Source organism: Podarcis liolepis (genome assembly GCF_965112155.1).
Source record: "Podarcis liolepis genome assembly, chromosome: 1".
Classification (NCBI taxonomy): Eukaryota; Metazoa; Chordata; class Lepidosauria; order Squamata; family Lacertidae; genus Podarcis; species Podarcis liolepis.
Genome location: NC_139554.1, coordinates 83131722 through 83156733, shown reverse-complemented (window position 1 = coordinate 83156733; position 25012 = coordinate 83131722). Strand labels below are relative to the sequence as shown.

Genomic DNA, 25012 nt, shown 5'->3' with positions numbered 1-25012 from the left:
GAGTGGAGGGGGGGAGAAGGCTTTCCTCTTTTGCCAAATGGCAGTGGCAATATTTCTTATATTATACTTCAGAAGATGTACCTTTCTCTTGACTCCACATAAGTTCTTCACATTGCCCTCTCCTACTGTGGTGCTACAGATTACAAGGAAAGCAAGAAAGGCAAGTGGGTGAATTTCATTATACTGGCAATCTTAGGCAGTCAAACATTTTAGGTCTGTAGTGCTGTGTTTTTTTTAAAAAAATTGGATTCATACTGTATTCATTCAGTGTACTAAAGATCAAAGATCAGAACTGACTGAGACATCAGTTGATAATGTTGGGCAAGTTTCCATTTCGTAATTAAAAGTCCCCTATCTGTATAATGGAAATGTTGGTGGGAATGTATAGAAATATGGTAGGTTTAGTAAATGTTAGTAGCTTTGAATATATTGTTGTCATTACCCAAGATTTAAATCTATTTGTGAGAATGCATACTGTAGGTTTAGTGACGGCAGTCCAAAAATGATAGTATCTTTGGCATATACAGTGGAACCTCAGTTTTCGAGTGTCTCGGAAGCTGAACGTTTCGGAACCTGAATGCCGAAAACCTGGAAGTAAATGCTTCTGTTTTCAAACATGCCTTGGAAGTTGAATGGCTTCCACTGCGTGTTTTTCAATTTTCTCAATGGAAATTGCTGGCAGCCCATTGGGCCTCGGTTGTCGAACGTTTCAGAAGTTGAACGGTCTTCTGGAATGGATTACGTCCGACAACTGAGGTTCTACTGTATCAGCTGATGTAGGAATCCTTGAATTTTGCAGAACTGGGCAGCATCTTCAGGGCAAAAAGCTTTAGGAGGTGGGTAACCATCAAACAGCCTGCTCAGTGAGCATGAAATGCTAACTTGCTGTTTGGGATAAGGTGGAGATAGAAAGGAGTGAATAGAATGCTATGGCTGGACATTGCAACATTGTGTTGCAGGTCAAACTAGTATATTTGATAAAGTTAATAAATATAGCTGTTAAATGCTAAAAGCAAGATGCGGCGCTATATATATATATATATATATGAAAGCACCAGCCTGAAGATGACGAGTGAGACCTCGTCGAAACGTCGCCTAGACACCCCAACTCTTACACGGGAAGACACCCGAAGACACCAAAACCTGCATTCCTGTACCCGTGAAAATCTACGAAAGCAAATATATATATATATATATATATATATATATATATATATATATATATGGTTGGATAGTGTTCTCGAAGCTACCAGCATGAGTTTGACCAAACTGCGGGAGGCAATGGAAGACAGGAGTGCCTGGCATGCTCTGGTCCATGGGGTCACGAAGAGTCGGACACGACTAAACAACAACAAATATATATATATATTGCAGTGCAATATATATATTCGAATCATACAATCGTAGAGTTGAAAAGGTCCCCAATAGTCATCTTGTCCAAACTCCTGCAATTTAGGAATATCTTTCAGGCTTTGGTACTAATGTATTACCCATCATTCCAATGGTCTCTAAAATTTTGAACAGAATAATTTACATTACATAGTATATGATACAGTTTATATTATTAAACTATTATTTTCATCAAGTCTGCATTCCTTTGCCATAGGATTGTGCAGATCTTCCTCTGCATGATCAGAGAAAGAGAGCTATTTCAGTGGAGAGGGATCAGAGAGGTCTCCCTTCAGAAGCATACCCTCCAACATTTCTCCGATGAAAACAGGGGCACCCATAATAATAATAATAATAATAATAATAATAATAATAATAATAATAATAATGTCCTGCCTATCTGACTGGATAGCTTCCAACATATATAAAAACATAATAAAACATTAAACATTAAGAAACTTCCCTATACAGGACTGTATTCTAAAGGTTGTATAGCTATTTATCTCCTTGGCTCGGGGGCTGCATAGCTCCATACCCTCCAACATTTCTCCAATGAAGACAGGGACATCCTAAGGAAAAGCAGGACATTCTGGGATCCAATCAGAAACTGGGACGGCTTCTGTAAATCTGGGAATGTCTCTGGAAAATAGGGACACTTGGAGGGTCTGCAGATGCTATTGCTTCTGTGCCTGCTGTTGGTGCTCTGAAAGTGGTGAGGGAACAGATGGGGCCTTCTGGGGTTTTACTGGGGGTGGGTAAGGGGTGGTTTCAGACCCCCTGGATCCAATGCTCTGCAACCAACAACTTCCTTGAAGTTAGTGTTTGTACTTTTTCCAAATGGAATAAATGAGAGAGAATTTTTTTTTTAAAAAAATATTCCTCTGAAAGGAGAGTAAAAAGGAATATCAACACTGCCAGTGGTGCTTCATGGTGGGTGGTGGCTGTGGAAGCTCAGGGATGATGAACTGGGTCTGCACTAAGAGACAGCCAAGATGGCAAATCATTTCACAGTGAAAAGTAAATATGACCTTGTTTCAAACAATGTTCAATGGAATCTGTTTTGATATTTTGGCAACTCTCTTCCACTCAGCTGCCAGTTCCTCTTGGCCTGCTTGGTAGCCGTGTTTTTGGCAGGGATACAAGTTCTATGTGATTAAAAGTCAAATGGTCTATCAGTTAAACACTCCTGCTCACCAAGCCCGCTAACCCCTTTGCAAACTCCTACCTTCACACCTGGCCTAACCCCTTTTAAAGGAGGGCTGGTTGGAGGTGCTTCAGAGAGTATGATTTCCACCTTTAAAGCATCAAAGTTTAACAGAGGAGGTAGCTGCTTCAGGGCTATTTGCCAAACTGTTGAAGCCTCCCCTCTCCATTAAACCTTGCTGCAGTCACATTTTACAGACAGTGCCTCTCATCCTCATTTAAGAAGCTCACTTGGACCACCTTGCTGCTCGCTCACTCACTCACCTACCTGTCATTGTGTCATCATGCAGGAGTTGGTGTGGCCACCATGTGAATCACAGCCTGACGACAGTGTTACTTTTTTGTATATAGGAAGATATAGACCTACTTATTGTTAGCAGAGTCACTTGAGTAACAGAAGTAGTATCTGGAAAGAAGAGAAACTGAGAATACTTCACTTAGTAAACTGAACAAGAGCAGTATATAATATGAGGAGAAATAAGCAAAGGTCTCTTCATTCAGGCCTAGTACATGCCAAGGAGACATGCAACTACACAGGGGGAAAACTCATTCAGAACAGCACAGCAAATCAGAACTCAGTAACAATCACAGCATTCTGATTCATTGCAAGAAAGCACCTACATCTCTCCTCTTGGTTGGCTGTCTTACTAATGATAGAATTAACCCTTGGGTTACAAATTGAATGATCCCTGTTCTTTGTCTTCCAACACCTTTAACAAATCTACTTTCTCTCTGTGTGTATTTTAGATATTCCAATTGATTAATTTGATTGGCAGGAAGATGGAGAAAGACAACATCACAGAAACAAAAGAATTTTACCTGATCGAGCTTTCTGATGTTCCGGAAGTGCGGATTTCCCTCTTTCTAGTGTTTCTGCTGATCTACTTGATCACTCTTGCAGGGAATGGGGCAATTATCTTGGCAATAGCAACAGAAGTCCAGCTCCAGACCCCCATGTACTTCTTCCTCAGCAATTTATCTTTCCTGGATATTCTTTCCCCAACTGTCACTGTGCCCAAGATGCTCCAGGTCTTCATGTCAGAGGACAAGACAATATCATTTGCTGGCTGTGTATTACAACTCTTCCTTCTGATTGATTTTGTGGGCACTGAAGTTTTCTTGCTAGCAGTGATGGCATATGACCGCTATGTGGCTATCTGCAGTCCCTTGCACTACACAAACATAATGAGCACACGGCTGTGTATGCAGCTGGCTGCTGGATCCTGGCTAGCTAGCTTTATCCATGCCTTGGTTCTTACCTCGCTGACCTTTACATTAACTTTCTGTGTGCCCAGCAAAGTTAACCAGTATTACTGTGATATTCCCCCACTGGTTGCGATTTCTTGCTCCTCTACCTACATCTTTGAACTGGTCCTTCTTGTTGTGCCTGGTATTTTAGGAGCTGGTGCTTTCCTGGTCACTCTGATCTCTTATGTCTATATCATTTCTGCTATATTGCGCATGCAGTCTGCTGAGGGAAGGAGCAAGGCCTTTTCTACCTGTGGTTCCCACTTGACTGTAGTTTTCCTCTTCTATGGGGCGACCATGGGCACCTATGTACGCCCCACTTCCAGCTATTCCCCCAAACAGGACAGAATTGTTTCTATGTTGTATGTGGTTGTTACTCCCCTGCTAAACCCTTTGATCTACAGCCTGAGAAATAAGCAAGTTAAGAGGGCTCTGGTCAAAGCACTCGGCTTGAAAAGATTTCCGTGAATGGGCTCGGTTCATTTTTTCCTGTTCCTCAGTACTATCAAAATGTGTTGTTTAGCCCATTCAGAAGTATCTCTCAGACTTGGCCCAAATCCCCAACACTGCACACAGGTCTGTTTTTAAGGGAGAAGGCCACATGGTCTCCTTCCTCTTTCCTTTTCATTTGTCCTGCACAAAGTGAGAAAATCACTTTTGTATGGTGGTCCATATTCCCTCCACGACTGTAGCAGTAAGCAGGGACAAAGCAAAAGAAGTTAACCTCTCTTTCTTTTATTTTAAGTGGCTATAAGGTTTTAAGCAGGCCTGACACTTGACAAGTCCTCGTGCTCCCTATTGGGCAGGTGGTGTTGCGGCCAGGCACCATCTCCCCTGCACAATCCTGAGGCAGTGCTGGGTGCAGGACCTAGTCAGATCATAGCCTGCCTGAAAATTGGCCAATCACAGGCGGGCTGCTGTGCAGGACCTCCCTGGGGGAGGGGCAAACTGCACTGGGGGGATAAATACAGGGCCTGCCCAGGCCTCTTCACACACTTTGTCGCAGCTGTGTAATTCCACTCCATTGGAAATAGGCCAGTTCTGCTTGTTTTATTATTTTAGAAGGAAAATGTGAAAACTCACCCCCCCTGCAGCCCTAGGGAATGTAGCAATGGTCTCTTGCTGTTTTAAATGGCACCACCTGTCATGTACAGTAATAATAATAATAATAATAATAATAATAATAATAATAATAATAATTTATTATTTGTACCCTGCCCATCTGGCTGGGTTTCCCCAGCCACTCTGGGAGGCTTCCAACAAAGATTAAAAATACATTAAAATATCACACACAGCCCTGAACAGGGCTGCCTTCAGATGTCTTCTGAATGTCAGGTAGTTGTTTATTTCTTTGACAACTGATGGGAGGGCGCCACTACCAAGAAGGCCCTCTGCCTGGTTCCCTGTAGCTTTGCTTCTCGCAATGAGGGAACCACGAGAAGGCCCTCGGCGCTGGAGCAGAATGATGGAGGTGGAGAAGGTCCTTCGGGTATACTGGGCCGAGGCCATTTAGGGCTTTAAAGGTCAACACCAAAACTCTGAATTGTGCTCGGAAACGTACTGTGTAAGTCCACAATTTACACAGGGGTTACGCTCCAGGGACGTTGCCTAAAGCCAAAATTGTGTATAGTCAAACCCCATTGTGTTCAATGGCAGGAAGGATTGCCAATGGCATTTTTTCTTGGAATCCCATCTGCCTTCCTTCCCCTTTTTATTTTTAAAAATTGCCACACACATAAAACTGAATGTGGACAAGTTAAATGCACATAAATTATGGGATTACTGTACTCATTTTTAAAAATGAGACTGTTTCCCTTTTAACCTTTTAGGTACTAATTTGGATAATTTATTGTTGTTCTGTTGTTCTCCCCTTGCTTGCCTCAGTGTGTGTGTGTGTGTGTGTGTGTGTGTGTGTGTGTATTTTGCTTTCTCAGAGAATTGTCCAGCACTTTTGTTGTTTATTCTTTTTTTCTGGAGGGGGGGACTAATAACTATGTTCCCTACCAGACCCCCACTTCATCTCTGAGGAGTGTGTAAGGGTTGGCGGGGGGGGGAGAGAGAGGAGAGAGAGCCCTTGTTAGGATAAAACAAGATTGTTCCATCTACCACGTGACAGCCCTTTAAATATTTAAAGATGGCTATCATATCTCCTCTCAGCCTCCTCTTTACAAGGCTAAACATACCCAATTCCCTCAACTGTTCCTCCAAATGCTTGGTTTGCAGACCCTTGATCATTGTGGTCGCCCTCCTTTACACATATTCCAGTTTGTCAATATCCTTCTTAAATTGTGCTGCCCAGAACTGGACACAGTATCCCAGGTGTGGTTTGACCAAGGCAGAGCAGAGGGGGACTATTATGTCCCTTGATTGGGACACTCATTGGCTAAAAACATTGAAAGGGCCATTTTTTAAATAAATAAAAAATAAAGGTCAGAGTATTAGCCCTCAGATAGGCATGGGCCCTAGTGCAATGACTTAAATTGTACCATTATAATCTGACCATGATTATGCTGTTTTTGCTTCGGAAGGGAAGAATGGGAAAGGAGGGCTAGTAAACCCCATTTCACACAAGACCCATAGTCAAAGAGTTTTTACTCCAACTTAAACACTTTTAGAACAGATAGTCATTGTGTACTCTGAAGCATCAGTGAATGCAGGTGTAATATGAGTAGAAAAGGATGTGACAGACATTACTGACTTCAGTGGTTTGGCACCTGAAGCCCTCTTGTCCAGCAGGAAATTTGAGCAGGTCAGGACAGTATGTGGAGCATCCTATGGAACACCCATGGCTAGTAAACAGAGGGGAGAAGTCATCTCCATGACTAGTGATGGGGGAGAAATACAATTCAGTTTGCATTCAAAGGTGAACCCATCTAATTTGCACTTTCTGAAACATTGAAACACACTGATGTCTCGAAATTTGCATTTCTCTGAATTTTGCAGTGCAGTTATGTGATGTGTACAAAAATGCATAGATTAGGGGAAAGTATGCCTACAAATGCATCATTACTGAAAACATCATACAAAAATCCATGAGAGAAAATTGATTTTCAAATATGTGTAAATCAGATATGGGGAAATTCAAACTAGAATGCTGCAGAATTTTCATGAGGACTTAAAAAAATACAAACTGATGTAGAAATGTGGACAACTGGAAATATGAGAAACTTAAATTGGCAGATTTGCTCATTTCTATCCAAGGTACATCCTATAGGGGCTTGAATGACCAGTTGGCTGGTCATCCTGCCACTCCAAAGGTGACAGCTGCCTTTCACCAGAAAATCCAATAGATGGATAACCACTTGTGGTGGTGGAGGCTGTACAGATGGTCATCCTTTTCCCAGAATGTGTCATTCATTAAGAGTGCAAGAACAACAGAATCAGAGACATTTGGCCACAAGTGGCCACTGTAAGGGAAGGTGCTGTTGCTAGAAAGGAGGGAGGAGGAGCCCAGTTTGGAGCAATGCCATTGTTAAGACTTGTTGCATTCTTTTGTCTCTTGCTATTAGTATTGAATAAAACTCATTAAAAAGGACTTTACCTTGTTTCCCCTGCTCTTGCTGCAACTGGGGGAGAAATAGCTTTCCCGTAGCCTTGACAATTCCCTTCCAAGGGAAGCCAACATGGTGCCCTCTCAAAGTTGTGGTTTATATCACCCCTGAGCATTGGTTGATGGGATCTGGAGGGCACCCCAGGTCTTTATCACTAAACACAGCTCTGAAATGGTAATCAGTGTAGCATTTATCTCAGGGTCACAGAATCATAAAATTGTAGAGTTGGTCAACTGTAATACTACTATTTTTTAAACACAGGACCAGGGTTGCACTTTATTTAAACCATACTATAAAAACAATTTCTTCCCATCACTCTCTTCAAGGCCCCCTTCACTTCTTTGTTCCTCAAGCTGTAGATCAGAGGGTTCAGCATAGGGATAACAACAGCATAAAAAACTGACACCACTTTGTCATAGTTCAGAGAATGAGCCGAGCTGGGTTGAAGATACATGAAGAAGAGGGTGCCATAGAAAATGATCACAGCTGTCATGTGTGAGGCGCATGTGGAGAAGCCTCTTTGACTCCCACCTGCAGAGTGTTTCCCAAAGATGGCGGTCAGAATGTAGACATAGGAGACGATGATTGCCGAGAGGGAACTGCATAAGTTGATAGCAGATAGAGCTAAAAGCTGGATTTCCTTCGGTCGAGTGTCAGAGCAGGACAAAGCGAGAAGCGGTGGGTCATTGCAGTAGAAATGATTGATCACATTTGATCTGCAGAAGGACATCTGAAAAGTCAAGGCTGTTTGAACCACTGAACTCGCAAAGCCATAGATATATACAGCGGCCACTGCCGCAGTGCAGAACTTCTTAGACATAACTAGATAATAAAGCAATGGGTTGCAGATGGCCACATAGCGATCATATGCCATCACAGACAGTAGGAAGAATTCAGTCATCACTAGACCATCAAACATGTAAAACTGTGCTGCACACCCAGCAAAGGAAATGGTTTTCCTTTCAGCTAAAAGGTCCCATATGGCTTTTGGAGTAACTGCAGAAGAGTAGCTGGCATCCAGGAAAGCCAAGTGACTGAGAAAGAAGTACATTGGGGTTTGTAGCTGTTGATCCATCCTGATCAAGATGATCATCCCTAGATTTGCACCCAGAGTGATGGTGTAAATCACCAGGAATGTGATAAAGAGGATAGCTTGCAATTCTGGATGATCTGTGAATCCTGAGAATATGAACACAGTCACTTGGGTTTGATTTTTTGCGGTCATTTATTCTAGGTCTTTCCACCTGCCAGGGAGAGGTAAAAATGGAAACTTGAAAGGAAGAAAATAGCTAGACTTGAAGATTTATTTGCAGCACGAATTGCAAATTTGATCAACTGGAGCTAACCAGCTTCCAAGTTCAAAAGTACATTTCAAACATACAGGATAGAAAAGGATGTGAAATGGACATCATAGCTTAATTTCTGTTGTCACTGTGCAATGGATCAAAGAGTTGATCTCTGTGCTTGCTTTTCAGCAACTCTAAATGGGAAAAGTACTCTTTTAAAATCTTTAGTTAGAAGGATAACATTAGAAGCAGTGTGAGCTGGGAGGGAGTCTGATTCCACTTTGCATTATCTTTCTTATTACGGCAGAGCTGCAGAAGAGTTCTACATAGTGCTGTTACTCTGAAGGTGATGGTGGGACTTTTTCAATGTTGTCATAATCATGACAAATGTGGATCAATAATCAATATGCTGTTGTGCATATTCTAATTCTGGAAAAATACATTTGATCTAGTGACAGTGAAAAAAATCCCTCTCCCATTTCTAATTTTATTTTCACCTACTTTCATTTCATTTTTACTATCCTCCCTTCATTAAACGATACTTTACAATTTGGGCTGATAGGTCTTGCATTATCTCCCTTTTCTTTAACCCCCTTTCTTTTGCTTATCCTTTTCTTGCTCAGATGTTTTGGAAGCCTGCTTTTTTCTTTTTTTAAAAAAAAGCTGGGTTTTGAGTGTGCATGGTGCTTTATAAATTGATTATAAAGCTATTACTATAAAAAGACTGCAATGCAATTTGGACCACCTGGATTTCTTTAAGCTGCAAACTGTTGTGAATACTGAGTCTTACAGACTTCGAAGGGAAATATCTCTATGAATTTTCTCATTTGCTGTGAGAAATAAGCTGCAAACATAGCAAAAGCCCCTTCAAACTTCAGCCTTCCACCCAGAGGTTGATAATCGATCAAATGCCTGAGCCAAAGTCTACCTATATCTGTATTCAATAAAGGTGTGGCCGCTTTTCCAATCCCAGAAGGTTGCCGTGTCAAGTTTGTTCCAAGTATCATTGATCAATGTCTTTGTCCATGAGGGTGGGGGGTGCTGTGAGTGGATCTGCAATAAACTTTTTATTTCTCATGGAAAATGTGGATAATATCAGTGGGAGTCAAATGGCATCTTTGGGGTAAATACCAGCAGGTTGGAGAAAATAGTGCCCAGAGAAAAGGCCAACTCACCTTCCCATGGTCCTGGAAACACACGCATGGTAAATACATTGTGTACCATGGATCTTACTCCAGCTTAGGTTCTAGAACTTTGAAATGCAAAACTACATAATATATCACCCCAGTATTAATACTATTGTTAAATTACTCCAACTGTGTATATTTACCCCATACAAAAGCTCCTCATATATCCAGATCACCAAACAGACATACTACTTCTGTTGAAATATTTTTCATAATTTGCAAAAGATGGAAGTAAACACAGAGTTAATTACTGTCAATGACAGAGAAGAACAGCAGGAACCTTTAATTCCTAATCACGGGCTGTCACAAAGTTATTACCCAAGACCCACCTGATCTAAGTAATGCAAGTTACAGCAGAAAAACCAGGTAGGGTAGAATTAATAGAATGGGGTATTTATAATATCTGCTTTAGATAATCTCTTGAGTACTTTATGCCTTGAACTCAATTAAAGGCACACAGCAATTAAAATGAATGCACTGGGCACCATTGTTTACTTTTCTCCACTCCCTTGGGGTTTCCAGTTTATTATATTCTCTTACCTTATATTTGGATCGAACGATATTTTACACATGAATGTATGTCTCAGAACCTTGACACCTGTTTCATTTATGGCAGGGATGGAGAACCTGCACCCTGCCAGCTGTTTTTGCACTCCAGTTCCCATCAGCCCCACCCAGTATGACCAATGGCTAGGGCTGGCCCGCCCATAAGGTGGGCTGAAGCAGCCACCTTGGGCAGCAGAATCCCATGAGGCAGCACCCATGCGGACACTGCCATTGCCACAGTTGTGCAACTGTGGCAGCTTCTGGTGAGGTCTTGTGGAATTGCATGCTGAGGCCCCGTGACCCACAGTTCCCTCTGAAAACAAGGGAAAGTTGGGTGTTGTGTCTGAAAAAAGAATGTGACATATTGAGAAATGTTCAGTAGCTAGTGAAAGAGAATGGATAGGATCTTGAGCAACAATGTCAATGCAAGGAATCACAATGAAATAACACTGTGACACAGAAATGCTCTGACTTCCTTGAAGTGATTATCACGTTGTAGAATGTGGTCATAGCTGATTCATTGTAACTCAGTTTAAGGATAAGGTCATCATTATTGAGAAGATATGCATAAAGATACTAGCATCCCAGATGGGGTCAGACTAAGTTACGGGGTCTAACTTTCTTTGTTCATGTAACAAAACTATGTAGTTGAGGGAAGAACTGTAATTCTACTGGAGTATTGAAAATGGTTTATTTTAAAGTTACTGCGACTTTTTATATTGGATCAGATTGTTACTATTAATGTTTGAATATATATAAAAATAAAAAATTGTCCAGTAGCTCCTTAGAGACCAAATAAGTTTGTTCTTGGTATCAGCTTTCATGTGCATGCACACTTCTTCAGATACATATTCGGATACATATATCATATACATATATCTGAAGAAGTGTGCATGCACACGAAAGCTGATACCAAGAACAAACTTAGTTGGTCTCTAAGGTGCTACCGGACAATTTTTTATTTTTTTATATATTTCGACTGTGTCAGACCAACACGGCTACCTACCTGAATCTATTAATGTTTGATTTTGATTTTGATTTTTACGTGTGTTGGAAGCCGCCCAGATTGGCTGGGGCTGGGGTATAAATAAAATTATTATTATTATTATTAGTCAGTGGTAGAGGATCTGCTTTGCATGCAGAAGGTCCCAGGTTCAGTGTCTCCAGGTAGGGCAGGGAGAGCTATGTCTGAACCCTGGAGAGCTATCACCAGTTAAAGTCGAGAATAGCAAGCAACTTGAACCAATGGTCTGGTACAGTGTAATGCATCTCCCTATGTAATCTTACCTTGGTTTAAGTTGTTCGGTCTTGTGGTGCGACATTGGTTGCCATCATTTCCCTCAATGCTTTTGGAAGGGGGATATTCTTTCATTTTTGTTGTGGCTTTTCTGATGGCCTCTTTCACCTCTTTGTTTCTCAAACTATAGATTAGGGGGTTGAGCATGGGTATCACTAATGTGTAGACTACAGAAACCACCATATTACCATCTAGTCCCGATTTCAAGTTGGGATGTATATACATAAAGGTCCCCGTTCCATAAAGCAGAGCCACTGAGGTCAAGTGAGAAGCACAAGTGGAGAAGGCCTTGTGTCTGCCCTTGATAGAGTGTATTTTCAGGATGGCAGATAAAATGCAGAAGTAGGAGATAATAATGGCTGAAAGAGAGGTCATAGCAACTGCTCCAGATGCAAAGACTGACAGTGACTCTGAAAGGAAGGTTTCAGAGCAGGAAAGCTTCAGAAGTTTAGGGATATCGCAGAAGAAATGTTTGATGATGTTGTGTCCACAGTAGGATAATCTGAATATACATACTGTCTGCAGGGCTGAGTTGGCAAAACCAGCTGCATACGATCCTACAACCAGGCAGCTGCACACTCTTTGGGACATGACAGCAGAGTACAGAAGTGGGTTACAAATAGCCATGTAGCGGTCAAATGCCATCACAGCCAAAAGGAAACACTCGGTACTCACAAAGGCAGCAAATGAGCACAGCTGAGCAGCACAGCCAGCATAAGAGATGCTTTTATCACCCACCAAGTAGCTCACCAGCATCTTGGGGGCTATGGCAGAGGTATAGCAGAGGTCTGTGAATGATAAGTGGCAGAGGAAGAAGTACATGGGAGTGTGCAGGTGGGAGTAAGTCCTGATCAGCACAATCAGGCTGAGGCTTCCAGCCACAGTGATAACATAGATGGCTAGAAAGAGCAAGAAGAGGGCAATCTGCAGCTTTGGGTCATCAGTGAATCCCAGCAAGATGAATTCTGTCACCCTGCTGTGATTATTCTGCTTGTCCATCTTTTCAGCATCAAGAACCTGGAGAGCAAAGATAGTAATTGCAGAAAGCAAGTAAATAAAGCTGAATAATACCAACCTATCTAATATTTACATGTTATGCTAATTTGTTGCTGTGCCAGTGCTCTGACTGTGTTCCAGGGATGTGTATCTAAGTAGTAAATACTTGGCCTCCTTGTTTGGTTTGACCCCAGTTACAAAAGCTGAGGCTGCTGAGGAGACTCTTGGACTGGGATATTGTTTAGTGGGGGTTGGGGGGTTGTTGCTGTTATCCATATTAATTTTTGTATTTTTATTTTTGATATTCTAATGATTTATGTGGAAATTGCATATTTTAGTTGTGCACTTTTAAACGTTTTATTTACTGTTCAAGACTACTTTGTTATGTTTGTAATCATGATTCCCCCCCCCCCAATGCTGTAAGCCACATTGAGCATGGTTTTAACTATGGAAAGGTGGTGAATGTAGTGCATGACTGTATGTTTTGGCCATTTTGCTAGTAGTGATAAGCCTCATGGAAGAGATTTTTTTTTTTACACATGAGAACTAGCATCACATAAAGCAGAGATGGAGAGCAGGAATGGAGGCTATGAGATGCTTTTGGACTACATCTCTCATGATCCCTGAGCATAAGTCATGCTGGCTGTAGCTGATGGGAGGTGGAGTAGAAGAATATTTTCAGGGTGACAGGTAAGGATGGGGGAGGATTTTGGTTGGTTCCAGAATTTTGGACAAATCTCCATGGTCTACATTTGATGGGCTGGATGGGAACATAGACATGCAGATTAGATTGCATGTCTACAGACCTTTCTAATCCTGATCTGCTCATTCCTAGTTTTTTTTCTTTTCTTTTATGGTATTGCCCAAGGGCTTACAGGCTCTTTTTCTCCTTTTAAAAACATTTCCCCACTGCTTGGCAGTGATAAGGTTTTTAAGAACATTTTACATGGGGAGGGTGTGTGTGTACTGGGATGGGGATCAAGTAAAGAAGTGTTCTGGGATGATGTTGTTTTATTTCTGGAAACTCAAATAAAGAAGGAAGCCTTGCCTCAATGCTCCACCACAAAACATTCAGTGCTGACTAATGCACAATAATCACCACCTTCTGGTTCTATATTTTGAATCACCAATTCAGCTTAGACTTAGGGTGGGATAAGAATCTTTTTCTTTTAAATCACCCTGGTTGTGAGTATAAGAAAAGGGAGGAAAGAATGCTGAAGGGTAATTAGCCCCCGTCAAACTGGTGAACAAGACAGTGTTCTTTAAATGGCACAGTTATCACTGAAGTTACCCTGCCCCACCCTCCCTATTATTTAACTCCCCCAAGTGGCATTTACTGATACTGATTTTCATTATGCTATTCAATAAAGCTTCAGGACAGGTTCCAGAAAACAAAACACAAAAAGGCTTCAACTTGAAATTAATGTAACAATAACAGAGTTCTCCCTATCCTAAAGTTACAAGAGTAAAATCCTCCCATCCCATTTTTGTCCCAATAGCAGCTTAAGAGAAGAAGAAGAAGAGTTTGGATTTGATATCCCGCTTTATCACTACCCGAAGGAGTCTCAAAGCGGTTAGCATTCTCCTTTCCCTTCCTCCCCCACAGCAAACACTCTGTGAGGTGAGTGGGGCTGAGAGACTTCAGAGAAGTGTGACTAGCCCAAGGTCACCCAGCAGCTGCATGTGGAGGAGTGGGGACGTGAACCCGGTTCACCAGATTACAAGTCCACCGCTCTTAACCACTACACCACACTGGCTCTTTATACTGTACTTAACCACTACACTACACCACCTTAACACTCAAGGATATCTCAGGATCAATTAAAAAAGCAGGCACACAATTTTAAAAGCTTGCCTTTTCCACTGCAGATGCATGCAAGGGGTTGTAAAACAGCCCCCATCAAATTAATTTGGAAACATTACATGTCTGAGAACTTTATAGAATCCATCCTACTAACCTCTTCACTGCTTCCTCTTCTTTCAGTATGGAAAATAGTGAGATTTAGGGCTTACCTTTTGCCACATGCTTTCTAGGCACAGGTCCAAGCTTTCTTGGTCTGTGTCCGAGCACTTTTTGTTTTTGTTTCTGTAACTTTCCCCAGGAAAACCCAATCTTTATCGCTGAATCAGAGCAATGACATTTTGGGTTTTCTGTGGATTGCTGTTTGCTCCAATTCAGTGGTAAACAGTTTTTCAAGGAGAAAGCGACAGGCCAAAAAATTAAACAAAGAGCTGGGATACAGACCCAGAAAGCCAGAACCTGTCCTTAGAAATGTGGAGCAGAGGTAAGTGTGGACGAGCCTTATGTCTGAAGGCAGGCCTTCTGCAAGTTTACTCAGAAGTAGATAGTATAGCAGAAGCACTGGAAACTACCTTTAGGAATGGAACCTTCTGAACAACTTGATGCTGAAGTATCCACGTGAGTTTTTCTTTCTTGTCTTGCTCCTTTGCTCTTGTCAAGAAGGAAGGTATTCCTTTCCCCCAGTTCCACTAAAAATACGAACATTTCTTGGGTATTATATGCATATGCACTCCAGGTTCCCTAAAGTAACCAGCACGTAAACAGATGCATACAAAAAAGCATGTAACTGTATAAAAACTCTTACATATTAATAATTAAAATATAGTACCACATTGGGCTTGACTCTTTCATACATATAACATGCTCCCCCCTCTATAATTTTGTTTAAATTTTTGAATATAATCAGTTGTGCATTTTGTTTAAAGTGACAATGCACCAGTGGCTTGGTTGTAAGAGAATACTTGATGTAAGAAGTAATCCAGTATGGTTAGAAGTGCTAAATTCCATTGATAAATATGTTTCAAACAGATTTCCTCTCTATCTCTAACTACTTTATACTGATTCAGACCATTGATCCATCTAGGTCAGTTTGGCCTACACTGACAAACAGTGTGTCTCCAACATTTCACAGCCTGACCTGGAGATTCAAGAGAAAGGACCTGGGACCTTTTGGGTGCAATGCATATGCTCCTCCACTAGGCTATGAGCTTCTTCAGTTGGGCTATTCTCTGTCATCCCACCCCTCTATTTGTTAGTGAAACACATTATACTTAGAAAATATTATTGAACTTACTGTGTGGAAAGTGTGGAAGAGGGCAAGAGAACACAAACTTTTCAAAGCCTTCTGATTTAATGATCTGTCTGCTATAGTTTGAAAAGACTTGATTCTCTCATTTTATACATGGAAAATTAATATATTATGGTTGTGTTAAAAACACACACCACACTATGATATCCTGTGGGCAAAGTTCATATTTACTCTAATGAATCCCAGATGCACAGTACACACCACACAGCAATATTTCACTCCTGAAGTTGCAGAGACCTGCACCCCAGAGATAGTTTGCAATTGGGAGTCAGGTGCACCAAGAATTCACAAGATGGAAAATGATTAAACGGAAGCAGAAGAAAAACAAATGGAAAAAAATTCTGATTGCACCATGTGAGAGAAAATAGCTTCAGGCATTACACAAGTGTAGGGTATTTCCATGCTTAACTGCAGCAGAGTTGTCATTTTAACACCCCTCCCCCTTCCCTGACACTGCATCTCATTTCTCTAACATCCCTATTTTGAACATCAGTGTCTTCAAAGGAACCCCAATGCATGGCTCTATAGGTGCGTCAATCACACACAGAGCCTCTGCTTGCAAGCAGGTGCTGGTGCTGGGATTCCATGGCAGACAAGCACACTGAACACACAGGAAGGAGATGCAAGGCCAGATTCAGCAGAGATAAAAGCACGTCCCCAACCTTGCTTCAGCATGGAAATGTCTGACACGTTAATAATACATGCACAGTACAGTCGAACCTCTGCTTACCAATGCCTCTTCTTACAGTCATTCCAAGTCGCGACCGAGGCAAACCTAGAAGTAACCGGTGAGTTTGCCGCCATTCGCGCATGCGTTGGAGCGATGATCGCTGTTTGTGCATGCACAGAAGCAACAATTGCTGTTTGTCCATGCACAGAAGTGGGCAATCGCCGCCTGCGCCTGTGCACAACGGCACCTCTCCCCGCAACCCATTTCGACCTCCGGACGGACCTCCAGAATGGATTATGGTCGCAAATAGAGGTTCCACTGTAATCATCTAGTAATGAACTGAAAATGAAGAATAATGTTGCAATCCTATATATCCACATTTCCGGGAGAAAGCTATAAAATACATTTGTGAACTTATGATCCCATAAATTCAAACCTGTTGTCAAACCTGTGTTGAATACTAACAACAACCCCCTGCATTGCAGGGAGTTGGACTAGATGACCCTTGGGGTCCCTTCCAACTCTACCATTCTATGATTCTAACAACAACAACAACAACAACATATTTATATTTATTTATTAGATTTCTCACTCACTCTTCATCATAAGGTTCAGGGGTAAACAATAATTTAAAATGGAATAAAAGCAACCATCAATACAAAGGAAAAACTGATACATTCATTTACCCTTTTCAGGAGGCTCATAATAATACGGTTCAGCTTTCAGAGGCCATAACAAAAAGCTGCATCTTCAGCCCTGGGTTGGGTGAATCTGTCAGTTTCAATTCCCCTCCATTTTTCATTTGTTGACTCTTCAGTTCTCGACATGTCCATGGATTTGCATTTTTAAAAATACTCCTCATGAAAATTCATCTGCATGTTTGTGTGAATTACTATTAATATTCATATTTTTGCATTCAGTTGTGACCAAGATTTACATTTTGCAAAGCAATTTTCACTAAAATGTCATTTTTATGCACAGTTTACACTAGTATATGCAATTTGTACAATTACTTGGCTGTAGAACCACATCACAAAATTCAGAAAAGTGAAAAATTCAAAGGATTGCTGTGTTTCAGTTCCATTATTATTACTGATTTATTAATCACATTTCAAATACCTCCCTCAAGGTGATGCACAATAAAGAGGCATCCTGTTCTTTAATTCAAAGGATGTCTGGTTCCAACCTTGCCATTATTTTACATCTGGCCCCAGTAGTTCAGTGTCAGGGTTAAAGGAAAAAGAAAAGTAGATCCTGCAAGCCCAAATCACTTTTCATTTGGCTCATTTACATTGCCAGTAAAAGTTAAAGGCCCCCTGACTGTTAAGTCCAGTCACGAACGACTCTGGAGTTGCAGCGCTGATCTCACTTTACTGGCCGAAGGGAGCTGGCGTTTGTCTGCAGACAGTTTTTCCAGGTTATGTGGCCAGCATGACTAAGCTGCTTCTAGCACAACCGAACACCGAAACCAGAGCAGCACACGGAAACGTCGTTTACCTTCCTGCCATGGCGTTACCTATTTATCTACTTGCACTTTGACATGCTTTTGAACTGCTAGGTGGGCAGGAGCAGGGACCGAGCAACGGGAGCTCACCCCATTGCGGGGATTCGAACCGCCGACCTTCCGATTGGCAAGCCCTAGGCTCAGTGGTTTAGATGGTAAAAGAAGTATCATTGCTTAGGAACAACTTTCCAGTTTAATAGGGACAATTATACACAATCCATTCTGTCATTAAAAGATGAAAATGTACATATGTTGGATTTCCATATTATATTCTATATGAATCACATCCAGCAATTCTCACAGTACAAATCACTGTGTACTGATTCATTAAGTTAATATTCACTGCTCAAGGACAAATACTGATGAACTGGATAGGCAAGCTATACTATAGAAATGTATTGTGCTATTCAGGGCCAAGTTACGCGTAACGTTAAATGTGTGGATTGGCATTCCATGTATTTTGGAAAACTGTAAACAGCAGTCATTGGGGGATGTGATCAGGACTGGAACCAGAGAATGTGGGTGAGGGGATTTAGTTTTCTTCCAACAGTAAAATGCTCTCAAGCTACCCTCTCATGTCAAATAGCTGTCAAAGCTTAAACAACTGCATCCTCCATCAGGGCTTGGATGTCCGTTAGCAGAATGTCAAAATGCCTTCTGTTCACAGTTTCCGACAATGGAATGAGTGCGCTAGTAATTTCTTTATGGCTATTTTAACTTCCCTGTTTCTTAAGGTATAAATCACAGGGTTCAGTAGAGGGGTTAAAAAGACATAAGTCACTGAGATCAATGTTTCCTGATCTAGCGATGAGGAAGACTCGGGTCTCAAATACACAAAGGATGCACACCCAAAGTGTGTTATCACCACTGTGAGGTGGGAGGCACATGTGGAGAAGGCTTTCTGCCTTCCTACACTGGAGGGTATCCTTAGGATGGCAGAAATAATGTAAAGGTATGAGACAAACATCACCATGACTGTGCCCAGCAAAAGAATGGCACTCAAAATAATGATTGCAATGTTAGTCAAATGCAAAACCGATTCATCAATGCAAGCCAGCCTTAGCACAGGTAGGAAATCACAAAAGAAATGCCTAATTCCATTTGGCCCACAAAAGGGCAACCTGAAAATGAGAGTATTAATACTTAGTGATATGATACATCCAGTTACAAATGAAGCAGCTACCATTTGGGTACAAACCCTTTTGTTCATCAGTATATGGTACTGAAGTGGGCAGCATATTGCCACATACCGATCGTAAGCCATAGAAACAAGCAGGAAACAGTTGCTTCCAGAGAATCCAAAGAAACAAAATTGCTGCATGGCACACCCAACAAAGGAAATGGATTGACTGCCTGTCACCAGGGTCACCAACAACTTGGGGATGGTGGCAAATGTGCTGCAGGTTTCTGATGCGGAGAATGCAAAGAGTAGAAAGTACATGGGGCTGTGTAAAGTCCGGTCAAACAGGATGACAGACATGATGGTGAGGTTGAAGACCAGGATTGTGCCATATATAAGAGAGAAACCCAGGAAAAGTAAAGTTGGTTTCTTTCCAAAGACAGAAAAGCCCAGCAAGAGAAATTCAGTCACTGAGCTGTCGTTTCCCTTATTCATGTTACCAATAATGTTATCTGACCTGAAAGGAAAATGAAAGTGAAGTCTTATTAGTTTATAAACATGTTTCTGATTTAACCCTTGACATTAACCCTGCCTTGAGGTTTTGAAATACATTGGAATTACTGAAAATGTATGGCTGGACAAATCTACCTATATCAGTTTCTCATTTTTTGAATCTTCACCAAGCAAGTGTTTTTTTAAAGTCATTTTGTAAATTTATAAGCAGTTTAGTATCCATTTGTTCCTAATATGCACAAATCTGTAAGCAAAGTTGCCGAATATAATTAATCTATATATGTTGTCTTTCATGTATATATGGATATTTATGAGCACCTTCCCTCTATATTCAGCTTTTGCATGGGAAAGTTCAAAGAAGTGGAAATTTTGAAGGACAGGCATGTTTTGGCCTGTGCATTGCTTTAACAATAGCAAACTATGTCGTTTCACATTCAAGTGTGAAGAAGCCCAAATTTCTCCCTCGTCTCCTGCAGTGAACTATCCTGTCACCTATTTTCAGGCTGAGTAGCACTTTGAAAAGAAATGATCTCTGTCTTCTTAGACTTTCTTACATAACACAGGTAAAAAAGATGCTTCGTCTAATCCTAACAGATGCTATAGGACTGAAGAAACTCTCCAATACAAGCAGATTTTCTGACTTGTTCCTCATGCAGCTTCTGTTACTCTCTCAGGCTTTAAGAGCAGCTCCATTTCTGGTGCATTTTTAAAATGAGCAGTGAAACTAAATGGAGACTAGCTTCAATGCATGAAGAGATAGATGCTACAATCTCCTGTATCTTACCTCCAGCTAGAATAATGCAGCTCTGCAGTTGTGGGAGACCCCACTTTGATACTATGCAATTAATATAAGCACTGGTTCACCACTTGGGAACATATTCCTCGGATAATACAGAGTATGCAAAACTTAGATAGAATAATTCCGCTCTGGAGTTAGATGGTAAAGGAGAAGGGTTTGGTCAATAAAGCTGAGTATTGATATAAATGTTTTGAATTTATTTCTTATTTAAAATTATGTTTATTCCCCAAGTTTATGACATTTTAAAAAGAAAAAATGCAAAAATATAATGTGTCATGTTATTTAGACTGAAATGCTGTGTCTTTTTATAGATCCTAAACAGTAATAAGTTTTGCTTTCTCACCTAAGTTGTAGAGAGATAAATTGTCTTTCTTTTCAATTGCCCATGGGGTTAAAAACTAGGGCTGTGCACAGTACTCATAATCTGGCCCTGGTCCAATTTGGCAATCCTGATTTTTTAAACCATTGTTTTAGAAACTGCTTTGAGGTTTGTTTTTGTTTTTTTACTATGAAACATTAGATACATTTTGTGAAATAAATAATTTCAACAATCATGATTAGGCTGCAGTCTGACTGAGATTGATCTGAACCCAAGGCAACCTGGACCCTAAATTTAATCAGGAGTTTTATAAAGGCTGTAATTAAAAACATAACAGTTTAAGCTCTAATTCAGCAGTTCTCAACCTGTGGGTCCCCAGATGTTGCTGGACTACAACTCCCATCATCCCTGAGCTCTGGCATTGCTAGCTAGGGGTGATGGGAGTTGTAGACCAACAACATCTGGGGACCCATAGGTTGAAAAAGGCTGCTCTAATTGAACATGTGGTCAGTGTGTCTTCCTGCCCCACCCGAGAAGGTGTAATCAGGGTTATACAACTCAGTGTGGTTGGTGACCTTGTCTCACTTCCCCCTCCTAGCCGAGGTTCAACCAGGGTATTAAGCCCTAATGAAACATGTGGTTGGCAATAAGTAGTGGGGGAAGAGGGAGACAATGCAGGTGGGATTGTCTGACTACATCATCTCCTTCCCATTCCCCTCACCACCTGACTGCCTCTCCATTTTGACAAACACTGGATTGCTCCAGGTGGGATTGACCTAAGAGAATCATGGGCTGCCTTGACTCACTCAGCCGGAATGAGTTTGGGATCAAGGATTTGCTCTGAGCAGATGCACAGGACGAATAAAAGCCACAACCATCTCCTGTATTTGCAAATTTCATGGAGTGAGTGCTGTTGCAGCAAAAGAACACCTGTACACATTTGGTTCCACCTTACCTTGTCTTACCAGTTGTGTGGTCAGGCCACAAAACTTTTGGGTTTCACTAATCCTGCTAACACCGAACGTCTGAATGTTAAAATTATAAGCCACTCTATATAAAGTACAAGGAGGGTTCTAAAATGTACAGTGAAAAATGGGTTGAGTAAGTATGTCCAAGGTCTGTGGTAGGATGAGAGATTGTAGGATGCTAGCGTGGGAGAAGGCGAATGGGTAAAGGATGAATGGTTAAGTTGACAATACAGGAAATGCTCTCATAGACTCTTTGAATTCTGCCCTGTAAACCATTACTAAATAAAGTCTGACTGAATGGGAATTTTGTTTGAGCCTCCATATTTGAACCCCCAGGGAAGCTTTGAAGGTGTGTATTGGGCCTCAGAGGATCTTAGGTTTCCCCCTCCCTACCTGAGAAGGGAGCTCTAAAGGCTTCTTGCACCTGACCTGGACAGCGTCAAAGGTTGATTGGACAAATCCATGGAGAAGGCAACTATGTGTGGCTACTACTACTAGCCTTGATGGCTGTCCTCTGCCTCCATAGTGGGAGGCAATAATGGTTCTGAATACCACTTGCTAGAAGCTACAAGAGGGAAGAGGGCTCTTGTGCGCAGGTCCCACTTGCTGGTTTCCCCGAGGCTTGCAGTTGGCCACTGTGAGAACAGGATATTGGATTAGATGATCCTCTTCTATTCTTCAGTGTCAATTTCAATTTCTGTCTCTCATTCTTCCAATCTTAAATTCAGTGCTCCATATGTCAATGAATTTGCGATTTATTAAAAAAGTCCTCAATGAAATTTTATCAGCCTGTTTGTGTAAATGTATCTTAATAGTCACATTTTTTATGCAGTTGTGATTACTAGACACAATTTACAATGTACCATGTATGCATTTTATGCACTGTTTATACTAGTATATTCATTCTGAACACATTACTGGGCTGCAGAACCACATAGCAGAATTCAGAGAAGTGTGAATTTCAAAGGATTCCTGTGTTTCAGTATAATTATGAATGATTTACTAATGTCCTCATAAACACCTCTCTCAAGCTGATGTATAATAAACTTAGTTGTAAATAGTTAAAATACAAAAACAGCAAATGCATTTGAAACTAAAATATGGTTTTGGAATGTGCAAATTACATTCACCATAAAATGTGAACTGAATCAAGTTCCTGCCCCCGTCCTTATTCAGGATATTTTGAAAGGTGACTGAATGCTATGGACCCCACGGTGCCAAGTGGGACATGGTGGGTCTGTCACAGGAGGAGAGAGGGGATTCAGAAGTTGGTGTTTGGGACAGATGAATAACAGACTTGGGATAGGGCTCCACCCCTTTGCTTCCAGATATCACAGAAAGGGAGGGGATCCTCCTGAGTCAGTCTGAGAATGAAGTTCCCACAACAGCCAAGGACATGGCTGGCCAGTCAGTTTACCCTGATGAGAGTTCTAGTCCACCAAATATCTGAAGGCAAGACATTGACTCTCCCTTCAGCACTCCATATGTCCATGAATTTGAGATTTATTAAAAAAGTCCTCAATGAAATTTTACCAGCCTGTTTGTGTAAATGTATCTTAATGGTCACATTTTTGTACCAACCCTTTGAGTACAAATTACTGCATACAGATATTTTGAGTAAATATTTATTCAGGTACAAATACTGAAACAGAGGACTGGCAAACTGTATTAGGGAACGGCATGTTATTATTTAAAACTAAGGCCAAACTAACCATAATGTTCAATGTGCGGATTGACATTCCTTGTATTTTTGAAAACTGAAAATGGCAATCATTGGTGGACATGATCAGGATTGGAACCAGAGAGTATGGGAGAGGGGGGGTACCCTTATCTCCTACACCATGGTCCCAACCTAAAATGTATCGAAGTTTATTTCTCATGTCAGATAACAGCCACAGCTTAAACAACTGCATTCTCAATCAGGACTTGCATGTTTGCATTGGCAAAAAGGTCAAAATTCCTTCTCTTCACAGGTTCTGAGAACGAAATGAGTGCACAACTAAGTTCTTTATGGCTATTTTAACGTCCCTGTTTCTTAAGGTATAAATCACAGGGTTCAGTAGAGGGGTTAGAAAGACATAAGTCACTGAGATCAATGTATCCTGATCTAGCGATGAGGAAGATTTGGGTCTCAAATACACAAAGGATGCACACCCAAAGTGTGTTATCACCACTGTGAGGTGGGAGGCACATGTGGAGAAGGCTTTCTGCCTTCCTACACTGGAGGGGATCCTTAGGATGGCAGAAATGATGTAAAGGTATGAGACAAACATCACCATGAGGGTGCCCAGCAAAACAATGGCACAGAAAATAATGATTGCAATGTTAGTCAAGTGTAAGACTGATTCATCAATGCAAGCCAGCCTCAGCACAGGTAGGAAATCACAAAAGAAATGCCTGATTCCATTTGGCCCACAGAAGGGTAACCTGAAAATGAGGGTATTAATACTCAGTGCTATGATACACCCAGTGACACCTGAAGCCGCTACCATTTGGGTACAAACCCTTTTGTTCATCAGTATATGGTACTGAAGTGGGCAGCATATAGCCACATACCGATCATAAGCCATAGCAGCAAGCAGGAAACAGTTGTTTGCTCCAAATACAGAAAAGGAAAACATCTGCATGGCACATGCAACAAAGGAAATGGATTGACTGCCTGTCACCAGGGTCACCAACAACTTGGGGATGGTGGCAAATGTGCTGCAGGTTTCTGATGCGGAGAATGCAAAGAGTAGAAAGTACATGGGGCTGTGTAAAGTCCGGTCGAACAGGATGACAGACATGATGGTGAGGTTGAAGACCAGGATCGTGCCATATATAAGAGAGAAACCTAGGAAAAGTAGAGTTGGTTTCCTTCCAAAGACAGAAAAGCCCAGCAAGAGAAATTCAGTCACTGAGCTGTCATTTCCCTTATTCATGTTACCAATAATGTTATCTGACCTGAAAGGAAAATGAAAGTGAAGTCTTATTAGTTTATAAACATGTTTCTGATTTAATCCTTGACATTAACCCTGCCTTGAGGTTTTGAAATACACTGGAATTACTGAAAATGTATGGCTGGACAAATCTATCTATATCAGTTTCTCATTTTTTGAATCTTCACCAAGCAAGTGTTTTTTTAAAGTCATTTTATAAATTTATAAGCAGTTTAGTATCCATTTGTTCCTAATATGCACAAATCTGTAAGCAAAGTTGCCGAATATAATTAATCTATATATGTTGTCTTTCATGTATATATGGATATTTATGAGCACCTTCCCTCTATATGCAGCTTTTGCATGGGAAAGTTCAAAGAAGTGGAAA

The 25012-nt window shown here is 41.1% G+C and overlaps 5 protein-coding genes across 5 annotated transcripts; 1 reads left to right on the top strand and 4 right to left on the bottom strand.

Moving 5' to 3' along the window:
- Positions 1–3372: 3372 nt before the first annotated feature.
- On the top strand, positions 3373–4479 carry LOC310686272 (olfactory receptor 5V1-like; the record flags this gene model as incomplete). The annotated part of the gene is made up of 1 exon (XM_083459774.1): positions 3373–4479. The coding sequence occupies one exon, from the start codon at positions 3373–3375 to the stop codon at positions 4306–4308; it is 936 nt and encodes a 311-aa protein (XP_083315900.1). The 3' UTR covers positions 4309–4479.
- A 3192-nt stretch (positions 4480–7671) lies between these two features.
- Positions 7672–8616, bottom strand: LOC310714567 (olfactory receptor 5AP2-like; the record flags this gene model as incomplete). Its single annotated transcript, XM_083519938.1, has 1 exon — positions 7672–8616. The coding sequence occupies one exon, from the start codon at positions 8614–8616 to the stop codon at positions 7672–7674; it is 945 nt and encodes a 314-aa protein (XP_083376064.1).
- A 3067-nt stretch (positions 8617–11683) lies between these two features.
- Positions 11684–12706, bottom strand: LOC310711075 (olfactory receptor 5G9-like; the record flags this gene model as incomplete). The annotated part of the gene is made up of 1 exon (XM_083512541.1): positions 11684–12706. The coding sequence occupies one exon, from the start codon at positions 12704–12706 to the stop codon at positions 11684–11686; it is 1023 nt and encodes a 340-aa protein (XP_083368667.1).
- Positions 12707–18648: 5942 nt separating this feature from the next.
- LOC310713889 (olfactory receptor 10T2-like) lies at positions 18649–19602 on the bottom strand (the record flags this gene model as incomplete). Its single annotated transcript, XM_083518561.1, has 1 exon — positions 18649–19602. One exon carries the CDS (start codon positions 19600–19602, stop codon positions 18649–18651), a length of 954 nt encoding a protein of 317 aa, XP_083374687.1.
- A 4071-nt stretch (positions 19603–23673) lies between these two features.
- Positions 23674–24627, bottom strand: LOC310713854 (olfactory receptor 10T2-like; the record flags this gene model as incomplete). Its single annotated transcript, XM_083518417.1, has 1 exon — positions 23674–24627. One exon carries the CDS (start codon positions 24625–24627, stop codon positions 23674–23676), a length of 954 nt encoding a protein of 317 aa, XP_083374543.1.
- Between the last annotated feature and the right edge of the window lie 385 nt (positions 24628–25012).